Source organism: Nestor notabilis, unplaced genomic scaffold, assembly GCF_000696875.1.
Source record: "Nestor notabilis isolate BGI_N333 unplaced genomic scaffold, ASM69687v1 scaffold2168, whole genome shotgun sequence".
Classification (NCBI taxonomy): domain Eukaryota; kingdom Metazoa; phylum Chordata; class Aves; order Psittaciformes; family Psittacidae; genus Nestor; species Nestor notabilis.
In genome coordinates, this window is record NW_009940427.1 from 199,165 (window position 1) to 210,664 (window position 11,500).

General features: G+C 41.5%; 1 protein-coding gene across 1 annotated transcript in view; it reads right to left on the bottom strand.

Moving 5' to 3' along the window:
* Positions 1-907: 907 nt before the first annotated feature.
* The window catches only part of INHBA (inhibin, beta A), a 15,139-nt gene continuing 4,546 nt past the window's right edge, over positions 908-11,500 (bottom strand). The window contains exon 3 of the mRNA XM_010020330.1: positions 908-1,900. Coding sequence (XP_010018632.1) covers positions 1,014-1,900 — 887 coding nt within the window. The 3' untranslated portion in view covers positions 908-1,013. The remainder of the gene's footprint in view (positions 1,901-11,500) is intronic.

Sequence of the window (11,500 nt, forward strand, 5' to 3'; positions counted from 1 at the left end):
ACAGGTCAGACACCATTGTAGTGCAAATAGTAAACGATTAAAAATTTCTTTTTTTACAAAATATAGAAATGTTTGGCTCCAGTAACTGGACAAACATGTTCCTTTCAAGTATCTCTCACTGAAGAATTTTTTTTTTTAAAACAAGTTACTTCCATTAAAAAAAAAAGTCTCTCTGGTTTGTTTTTTTTTGTGTTTTTTTTTCTTTCTTTCTCTCGCAGGTAAACAGTTTCAAACCAACTAGGTTGCATAGTTCTAATGTTGTAAGCACCTTTACAAAATGTAACTTTTATTCTTTCATTCGTTCTTTTTTTTTATTATTCTGTTTTTTCTTCCATTTTTCTTTTTTCCTTTTTTCTTTCTTTTTTTTTTCTTTTTTATAAATGTAGTGCAGAAGATGAAGGTGTGTACACCTGCACAATATTGTCCCTTTACCAATGTTAAGTATAGGCGTGTGTATAGTGTCTGCATGTATAGAGATATGTATGTAAGTACATAGCCATATGTATATACACACAAACACTACGCACCTACTCAGTTCCTCGGTAAATCTGGGGGGAAAGTGCCAGTGAATGTAGTGTTCATACACATGGCTTTTCAAGGAATTTAATTGGACTTAGTCCAAATTGCTGCAGGTTAGATGAGCTGCTACCACGGGCTTGAACTGATGGGTAACTAAGGGAGGGAACAGAACTCCCTTAGTAATAACTAATATTTAGTATACTATGTAATAAGATAAGGAGCATACTGAAAGGAAGGGGAAACCCCCAACCCATACCGCCATTCAGACGTTATCTCATTCAAGCCCAGGTTCATGAAGCTTTCTTCCTTTTTATAGCTGCAGTCTCTTCTGATCCTCCACAAGTCATTTTTTTGTTTGTTTTCTCTCTCTCTTTTTGCTTTTATTTCCGATTTCAGTTTAATTCAAAAAAGGTTTTACCATGTCTTTCCTCTTCTTGGGCTTTTGATACGTTTTCTTCTCAACTTAATGAGAAGGGTCTTGCACACATGTGCGTCTATGAACAGCCACACTCCTCCACAATCATATTCTGTATGTCTTTCTTAATGATGTTCTGACCATCATCATAGTAGAGCATGGACATGGGCCGCAGCTTGGTGGGCACGCAACACGACTTGAGGTTGGCAAAGGGGCTGTGGCCCCGCATGCGGTAATGGTTGATGACGGTGGAGTGGAAAGATAACGATGAACCAGATGTGCCTGCTATATGGCTGGGGCACTCTCCTTCACAGTAGTTGGCGTGGTAACCTGTAGGTGCAATGATCCAGTCACTCCATCCTATGTCTTTGAAGCTGACAAAGAACTGCTTCTTGCAGCAGATGTTGACTTTGCCATCACACTCCAGGCCTCGTCTCCGCCTCCTGTGCTGGCGGTCCTCTGAGTGCCGGGCAAGCATCATCAGGAAGGGCCGATGCGATTGCTCCTTCTCCTCTTCTCCTGTGAATTCTCCAGCTTCCTTTTCTTTCCCTTCCCCATCATCTTCCTTTTTCTTCTTCTTGCCCAATAGCACCAGGCTGGCCCCAGTCTCTTGGCACAGGTCACAGGCAATCCGCACATCCAAAGAGCTCTTGCCTTGGTCCAGGAGTCTCTGGACGCTGCTGGATACAGGAAAAATGTGCCAAGTGCTCTTACGGGTGTCCACTGCCTTTTCCGAAATCAGAGTCTCACTCTTTTCACCTTTCAGCCCCCCGTCCTCCATATCTTCTGCTTCGTCAGGGTTGCCTTTTAGCTGCCGCTGCTGTTGAAACAGGCGGATGGTGACTTTTGTCCTGCTCCGGTTGGCCTTGGAGACCTTCAGGAAGAGCCACACTTCAGCATGTTCCACCACCGATAATTCACTGCCTTCCTTGGAAATCTCAAAGTGCAACATTTTCTTGGCTGAGCCTGATTTGTTAAATGGAAATAGACAGGGAGAACTTGTTAGTATGTCTGCTTTCATTCTGTAAAAGAGAATTCTCTTACTTGTCGCCACAGACATGAAGTTCCCTAGGTTTCCTACATGGCTCTTTAAATTTTTAATATGCTTCTGTTCTAACCTTCCTTCACCTCATCCTCTCCTCATTTTGTCCTTTGTGAAAATTCTCTGTTTAGAAAAGTATTTATTTTCCTGTTGTTTTCCAGTATCATATTTTAACCAAAGCATTTTTTTATAGTAATGGTATAGCCATTTATGTAAAGCATCTCATGGCAAATTAGCAACAGTAGCTGCTAAGTGTGCATTTGCCTACGCTGTCTTTGTGATCCTGTTGGCTGAAAGGTAGCAATGCTTTTATGACAACATGTATCTGTTGGTACATGACTATATGTACTGTGCACATACAAATCTGCGCCTAATAGCTCAGGTTAGGGAGTGAGTTCCAGTCCTGACACTTCTTTAGAAATGATGTGGGAATGAGGTCTGGACTTTCTCCCTCTGTAAAATGCCATTCTTCATATGCATCTTAAAATGAATTGTAAACCTCAATTGTTTCAAAAGCAAAGAAATATTAAAATATGAGCCTCAGCTTTGAGAGGTTTGCAGAGTTATATTGTAAAGAATTGCAGAATTGCAGCAGGCAGACTCTTCATCCTGTGAGATGTCAGCTGTAGATCCTGTTCTTAATTTAACACACTGTACTCGCTGTGATTATAGTAATGGTGAATACACTGAGAAATGAGCTAAAGAACTGTATAATTATAGGGATGGTTCTCTGGCATAATTGTATCAACTTGCTGAGATGTCATGATGATGATTATGATGGTGAGGAGGTGTTTCTCTGATACAGAGCTCATATCCCTGGCAGAAGTTGGAATGAATAATGAGGGCTGTTTAACGATTTGATCACTAGAGCATGAAAAAGTTAAGAGAGAATGAATTAGCTGGCAGGTGGTGGTGGTATTTTACTTGTTTTTAATTTAAGAGAGGTACTTTTCTATATTCTTGACAAAAGAAAAAGCCATGTTGGCATCTTTTGTTCTTTCTCAGCATGGAGGCCAGGATGGACTGGGGTCACAGATTTGAGATTTAAAGATATCTGGCCCTAGTGAGACAGAAACAGTATTCATTATTATCAATCTGTCACTGATATTATTCTTGAGCTGCCCATGGTTGTTGATCTGATTCGCTGGTGCAGTGGTTCTGCTTGTCAGGAAACCAGAACTTTGCACCCAAAAAAGGGCAAATGGTGATCTAAAATAATGTGGTTGGACACACACAGGACAAATTGCTCTCATGGCAGCAAGGCTCTCCTCCTTGCTTCCCGTTGTCACTAACTCCACTAGTACAGGCTCCCTGACCATCTCTGTGCTCCCCCACTCTCAGGTGAGACAGAAGTGGATCAAAATCACAAGAGACATCTATCCTGTGTTCACTTGCAAATTAAAGAGTTCCTGGTTTCTAAAGGCAGTAGGCAGTGCTGCCCTGGAGGTACCTGTTGCTTTCCTTCTCTGTGAAGTACTGGCACTGACACATTCAGCTTTCCCTGGTGGCATTCCCAGGTCAAAGAGACAGACGTCTCTGAATTACAGTGGCCAAAGGGCACAGCGTTTTGTTTTTGTTTTCCCTCTAAGAGAAAGTGTGAAATGGTAGACTTTAACTGTCACTGAGATAGGGGGAACACATGGTTTGTGTTAACTGCTTCTCACAGGCTTTGCTGATGCCAGTCTCCAAAGTGAGTTACATTAATTTCTCAGGGAGCTATATGAACCAGTGGGACTGTGCCTTAGAAAATGAAATGGCATATAGAAAAGGAAGTGGCTTATAGAAAAGACAGAGCAAGCTGACCAGTTCTGTGAGGCATGGTGGAGTTACTGGTTTTCTATTATTTCTTTAAATAAGCTTAATTCAGTAGTGACTGAGAGTTCATTGGTCAGCTCTTACCAGCTAACATTTCCATTCTGGAAATTAAACCATGGCAAAGCTACCAACTGTGTTGGAGCAGAAGGCAGGTAAAAAGCGTTAATCCCACTCCAGCCCAGGTTTCAGAGCATGAGATGTACAATGACATCCTTTGGTCCAAGTGGCTGGTTGCCCTGGGCATACGGATGTTATAAAGAACATACAGATGTTGTGTATGAGAATGGGTACTTCTAAAAGCCTGCAAGGATCATCCATGCAGCCAGTGGCTTCGTTCTCCCAAACTCTCTCTTCTAAAGCAAGCTTCTAATTTCAGCTTATCCCTTAGACCAACTAAACCCTTTCTGAGGGGGGGCTGGGCTTGAAGGGAACCTGAAGGCAGGTCACCTGCCAGGACTGGGTTGCAACCTCCAACACTCTCTATCCAACCCCTTCTGCTTGCTGTCCCTACCCAAGAAAACAAAAAAGAAGATGGTTTAGACCATGCTGCAGAAAGTGTTTTCTGGCACCAGCAGCCTCTTCCCAGCTGCTGTCTTTCCCCGTTGCTCATGAACTGGTGCAGGGAGCAAGCCTATATTGCTGGGAAGTGCAAAACTTACTCTGTGTTCTTGAGGTACCAAGCTGGGCACAGACAGCAGTTCTGGCACTAGGAGGGATCCTGTGCATGAGCATGTAGGCTGTGCTGGGCATGAACATGGGTAACTGGCCCAGTTGTGCTCTGAAGAAAGCAGCTGGGGTGTGCAGACCTGGACAAGTAGCTATAAGGCCCACCTTACAGAAAAGAAAAACCACACAGCCCTGCATTACAGAATAACCTAATGCTGGTAAGTGCTAATGCATGATATTTCACATTCTGTTATTTCCATGCTAATGGGAGTTGAAAATAGTTACGGAGTGACATACCTCCAACAGATATGCACTGGACAGAAGGGCAGCAATGCAACCAGTGTTTTTGACAGATATTACACGAAAGAAACAGGACCTCAACAGCTCTCTTCATCAGTTTTTCATCTGCTCCTGTATGTGTGAAGGTTGAATTCTTCTTCATTACTAAGAATATTAGAACAGTAGGGTGAAAGTACCTAAGTACTTGCTTTTATTTCTTCACTTGAGGGAAGTGAGCTTGAGCAAGGTAGTGTAAGACATGTCCTTATACAGGGATAACAGCTTCCCTGTAGGTTGTTAGCTATAATAACAGCCTCTCTGGATGTGGTTAGCTACATCTTCACTCACGAATGGTTGATTCAGATTCTAAAGAAAAAAGATGCAGGAAGCTTATATAAGCCTAATATTTCTGGACAAAACAAAATCCTGAGTCCTCAAACCTGCATAGCTAATAAAAGGTTTTATAGTAACTAAAAAAAACCTTTCCCTTTCACAGATCTTTTTAGAAGGAGACTGGAAATGGTGCAAAGTTGGGGATAAAAAGCATGCTTTCACATTAGGAAAAAAACGAAGCTTTTCTGAATTCTCTCCACATTCACAACTAGTTTGTTACGATCACACAGCACAAATGGTATGAATCCTGCAGTCTTTACGAGGTCGCTATGCTCAGACAAGCTCATTTTGAAATCAGAGCTTGGCCTGTGCTAAAGCTGAATTGAGATCTCTGGATCTGGCTTATTTTGATTACACATTTACTTTATAACAGGATCTTTATTTCCAAAAGGTGTGGTGCTACAATAAAATAAATTCCTCAAGTGTTCTGAGACAAAAAAAAAAAAAAAAAATCACTGTATTTCATTTTCTCCAAATATTGCTCGGGGATTTAGCAGTCTTTCCTTTTTGGTCTGAGTTAATGACCAGGTTCAAAGCTTTGGAAATATATACTGTTCATCTAACTGAAAGTAAAGAGGAGACCTTCCTGAAAGTCGGGGATGGTATCACTTCCGTAATTACACTTTGCTTATCCTCTTGTCCTGCCTTTTCATCTGCCACAGCTGATTTGCAAGGGTCTTTTTCCATTTCTAATCATCCTGCTCCTCCTGCCTGACTCCTGCGGAAAGACCCACAGCCCAACAGTGGTAATGCCTTCATCACTTCCATGCTCGTATAAGCGGCAATGTCAACAGCACAGATTGTTATCGTAGCAGAAAGCATCTGAAAAGGAGACAAGGGATTACTTTGTCCCCCCTTTGATTGCTTTTCCTCATCTCCCCTTCCCAAAGCCTTGGAGAGGGCACCTCTCTGCTTTATTGCTGAGCAAAGTCCCTTCCAGGAACAGAGCTGTGACGCCAGGGGAGCAGTCTAGAAGCGCAAGTGACACCAGTAAATGCTTTGAGAAATGGTTAAAAATACAAGCTCTAAGAAGTAATGCATATATGGTAAAAGGTTTAATGGAAGGAGTTACTGAATGGAAAGAAAGTGTAGCATCATACATATAGCATGAGAGTTTGCTTGTATCTGTTTTTCTCTTCAGTGGTGCTCACACACCTTTTTAGGAGAGAAACCTGACTATGCAAGCAGAGGGGAGCTTGCACAGGTACCTCCTCTCTGCCTCTGGAAGGGGCTGCTCAGGGCTGCCAAGTGGCACTTGGTGATGGGCATGGAGGGACTGGCAGAGCCCTTGCAGGCTGCTGAGGGCAGCCCGGCGCACGGTAGCTCGTGGTGGGCTCACATAGCTTGTGCTGGGCTACAATTTGCAGCAGGATTCAAGATTGAGCCCTGCTAGTTCAAGCTGTATTTGTAGAATAGGTAGGGTCTAAACCCTACGATTAAGATCTTTTGGGGGGGTAAAATGCTAAGATACTTAAAATTGCTTTTTTTAACCATATGCTGTTAAAAGATTAAATCTGGTTTTTTCATAATGAAAGTGATTATCCTTTCTAACATTATAACGTGACTTATTCTTAATTTCTCTTAATAGGCAGTATTTGAATTTTCCTTTGAAAAATGCTCTCTGTGTAAGAAGGTGCTGTTACTTTAAATTTCCATGCTTCGCCGGTGCTTAATTTTAAACCGTTTTTACATTATACTGTAAGTGAACTGTTTTTCCATACAAAGCAAGCTTTTTTTTTCCTTTTTTAGTTGCTAACTTTACTACTGCCTATGTTTAGATTTGGGGGAATTTGTACTGCGTGCCAATCTGTAATTACATTCAAAAGCATCCTTCTCTTCACTTCTCATTTCCGTTCCCCAGGAGACAGAAAAAAATAGGTTACTAGAAAGGTTCCTCTAAAGAGAGTGAAGAGAAGAGCATGGTTATTGAGAGATAATTGCTCAAAATGTTTACTAATGAGTGACCACTAGAGTTAGATGAATTGTTCATGGCATAGAATTTATTCAGTGAATTTAGCACTGTTATCGTCTGGCAATTATCCCCTAGGCAGACTGATTATTACTAATGTGTTATTACCATGATTAGACAGTGGCCATTTCTGTGAATGCATTTCAGCCTATGGATCATTGGCAAGAGATTTCTTCTAACTATTCATCGCCCCACATATGTGACTGGTCATCCAGGTTGTGTGCTTTCGTTCCTGCTCCCTGACTGCCTGACTGGTGCCTCTTACAACGGGAGGAGCAATTATGACACGAATTCCAAACACTTTATCTTCACATTCACATGGCCTTTGCTGCCAGCAAAAGGAGATTTTTGTTGCAAGAAAAAATAAACCAAAAAAGAAAACCAGGAAAAAGAACTATTCCCCAAGCATTCGTAGGGGGGAAAAGCAGCAGCAACCTTATTTAAATACCTTTTCTTGAAAAGTTAACCCAAAGCGGCATTGACAAGGTCATTCAGAATGTGAAATAATTCAGTTCTGGTGAACCTTGACTCTCCTCTGCTATTCTGTTAGGAGGGAAGCACTTTACATCCCCAGCCTTGAGTTCTTTCCAAATTGAAAGCCCTTCCCCCCACAAGGCTTTAAATATTTAGAAACAAAAAAGGTGTTTGTTTGGTTGAAGTTTTTTGTTACTTGATTTTTGCATTTACGTCTAAAATTGCTCAAGCAAAATTTAGGGTCACTTGTACCAATAATATATTTCAAGGTAAAGACAATATCAAGTCTTTGTCTTTCATAAAAGACAGAGTAATTTTATTTTTATTTTTTTTTTAGTACATACTTCTAGTAATTTGTTGGAAATCCTACAATTAAGTGGATCAGAAACTGCCAGTCTGTTTTCATTAAAATATTCAATTTCTGTGCAGTAAGGCCCAAATCCCAAGCCCAGTGAAATGGATAACAGAACTTCCAATTGCTTCCGGTAGACTAAGTTTCAGTCCTAAATCAATCCTGCAAAGCTCTGTGGCATTAAATGGGATCACCTTTTCATACCTATATAGACATATCTAGGTATAAGAACTCCTCAGCATGAATCATTTACACATCTGCAGTGTAGATAAATCCTGCACACAGGAGAGCACATGAATGCTCACACTTACCTGCAGGAATCTATTCGTGTTACAATGGTACAGGTACAGCTATGTGGGTATACAAGCATGTCTTCGCATAGATATACATGTGCTTATACACACATGCACGCAAATCCATATTCATATTTCCAACTGCATGTGCATAAGAACCTGTGTGCATGACTGCACACAGAGACGGGTACATGCAGTACTTTCTGTCTCTCAGGTATCTAGACTGGTTCCCATCTTCTCAGATTCATCTTTGTGTTCTCAAGTTGTTCTCAAACCAGCCAGCCTCCCTCATTTGTCACATTTTGGTACAATGAAACAGATTAATACACAATGGTTTTCTTCTTCTGGAATTAACTTGCTTTCATTTGCTAAACTTGAAATCTTTGATATAGTATGCCAAAGGGGAAAAAAAAATCAAGGGGAAATAGGCTTGTTTTCTAAAAGCTGAGGAGACAGCATTAAAAAAAGATGTGAGAAAATCAGCTCAGATGATGATTCATGGTCACATTTCTCAGTATCTTGTAAAAAATAATAATGATAATTTCTGATCTCTCTAGATTTCCAGAGCTTGTAGCATCCATCAGTTTATCTTTTTCCCTTTTGCCTTCGCCTATTTCCTTCCTGCGTTGTTTTACTTGCAGTATCCCACTCTAGTGAATCTTTGCCTTTTAAATAAACTAGAAGAGAGAAAAGAGCTCCACTCAGAGAAGCTAGATAAGCATAAGGATCTCTGGGATTCAGGATCTTATTAGGTAAAATAGGAGCTTGCAGGAAGGTTGTCTTGTGTGGAGCAAAAAGCCTTTGGAGTGTGCCCTCTCGTGGCCATTCTTTATTCAGCACGAATACCGGTACCATGAAATACGTTCGCCTTCAACTGGAAATTGGTGACATTATTTAAACGGGCATAAGCGAACCGTTCCTTTTTCCCTCCTGCACTGCCATCCTAGAGGAGGTATCTTCCTGGGAAAGGAGTGAGTGTGGACATGTATCTGAACATGAAAGTAGCCATCTCATGATCAAGTCAGTTCACCTTGAGTTCAGTATGAAGTGAAACAGAAAGGTAGAATTGGTCTAAATAGCTGCCAGACTTGTCTTTTTTCTCCCTGACAGTTCTTCTAATGCTAAGCCTTTCGATTTCAGTATTTCCATCCAGTAATTCCTGTCACCTTCTCAGGGGCTGATCTTAGCAACCCATTTCATTGGTAGTTTAGTTGCCAAAATCAAATTCACTTGGCAAAATCCCAGGTCTGCCTGATAAGCTATCTACTTAAAGTGACGAAAGAATTAGTAGCCAACCATATTGTATGATCATTGGCTATCTCAGTTATAGAACCTGTTGGATTTGCTCATCACAAAATTATATTGACCCCTCTCCTCAAAAGACTATTCTTAAGACCTTTAAGTAATCCAGAGAGCTCTGGCACAGCTACCCTCGTAGCAGAACTATTCGAGGTTAGTAATCTTAGTCTGATATGCAAGTAGAAAATAATTCCCATGTTTTACTTGTAAAAGTGCCAAAGGACAGTAGGGTGCATTTGTAAACTTTTGCCCAATACTCGTGGTCATTAGTTTTGCAAAGATCTGCCTGGATTTGTTAGCTGTGAAAACTACCTGCCAACTCTTTTTCTGATTTCCTGCATGTAACTACACCTGTGCTTCACCACAGTTAGTTCACCCTCTAATTGTCTGAAGCCCGTGTTCCTTTGAATTTTGGTCTGTTTTAGAAAATAGTAGTCTCAAGCCAGAGCCACGTGCACAGGGCACTGTTTGTTCATTCACTCCATTTCATTGTATGTCTGAGGATATGGCTGATGAAAGATGGAAATACTACTTTTTTATGAAGGTAAGTAGTAAATGTGGCTTCTGAAAGGTAGGGGGAATGGCTGGTTTATGTCAAGTCATACCCAAAGGAACAAAAAGCCTAAAGTCTTATTTCTCTTTCCATAGAACTTTATTTGGTACAATGTGAGATGTTTCCATTCATTTTCACTGATTTCTTATTGCTCTCTTTTGAGGCAGAGTGAGTTTCACATTAAAAGCAGGAAGAACATTAACCTGACTGTGAGAGAAACACGTTTATTCTTCTGCTTGGTATTTTAAACTTATCCATACTCTTCCCAGTTCCCACGCAGTGAAAAGTGGGGACTGTCCATGTGGCTATATTCTATTCTTGTCTTTTTAACTCACACTTCCTGTATGTCATGTCACTTTCCTGCTTTTTGCCTCACTTTCCTCATCAGGAAAAATACTACTGCATTAATATTTGACATGTAATACTGCTGGTGCGTGAGTGGAAGAGATCCCAGGTAGAGCTTACTTAAGTTGCTGCATTATTGGCACCTGGGAAGTGTGGTAGATCCTCTGATGTTAGCAGAACACCAGATGAGATGCAAATGGCTATAGATGAAAAATATGTTTTAGCAGTCTGAAGTTACTCCAGAGAGTGGAGTTACCATTTCCATGATAAGCCCAAGCCCTAGAGCTCTGTTTCTAGGTTGCTAATTGCTCCTCCCTCCTCCCAGATCAAAGCCTAGCGGGTTTGGGAAAACGGGCCAGAGCAGCCCTCCTGCCTTGTCTTCCAGAATGGGCTTAGTGAGAAGGTGGAGAACAGCAGCAGGGAAGAAAAGGCATGGGAACATAGCAGATGCCCCCGTCCTTCAACTCCATAGCATAAGCCTTCTTAAATTAACCTGGCAAGCAGTGGTAGGACAACCCTATGTAAATCAAACTAAGTGACGTGTTAGTGTTGGGTAGCTTGTGGCGGGGGGGGATCGCTGGCTGGACTATTGGCCAGCGTGTGGGCAATGACATGATTTTCACTGCTCACGTGGTCCCGAGAGCCAATGGCTTCAGGAGCCGCCGTTGGAGGGTGTCGTACTGAGTAGGCATATATCAAATTCCAAATTCCTTTGTGTCAGAGCTCAGGAGAGACAATAATGTGTTTACAAATGATTGGGACTCACACAGTGAAGAGAAACCACTGCTCATGCCATATGTGTTTCACTGTGCTCAGAGCAAGCTGCTGAAAACCAGGTGGGGAATCCGACTCATAGATAGATAGCTTAGAGATTTCCTTGCTTTTAAAAACTCACTTCTAAACTAACACTGAGCCACCCCTGCTTCTAACGACTGCTGGCATTGACACCTCCTGCCTGCTTTCTGAAGTGGAGGGGATGGAAAAACTGAAAAGCCTGAGCTTTCATACTGAAAGAACCGAGAATGTGGATATTGACAAGGACTCCAAAGGCAAGGGCTCCTTGTACAGTTGGAAATCGGACAGCCA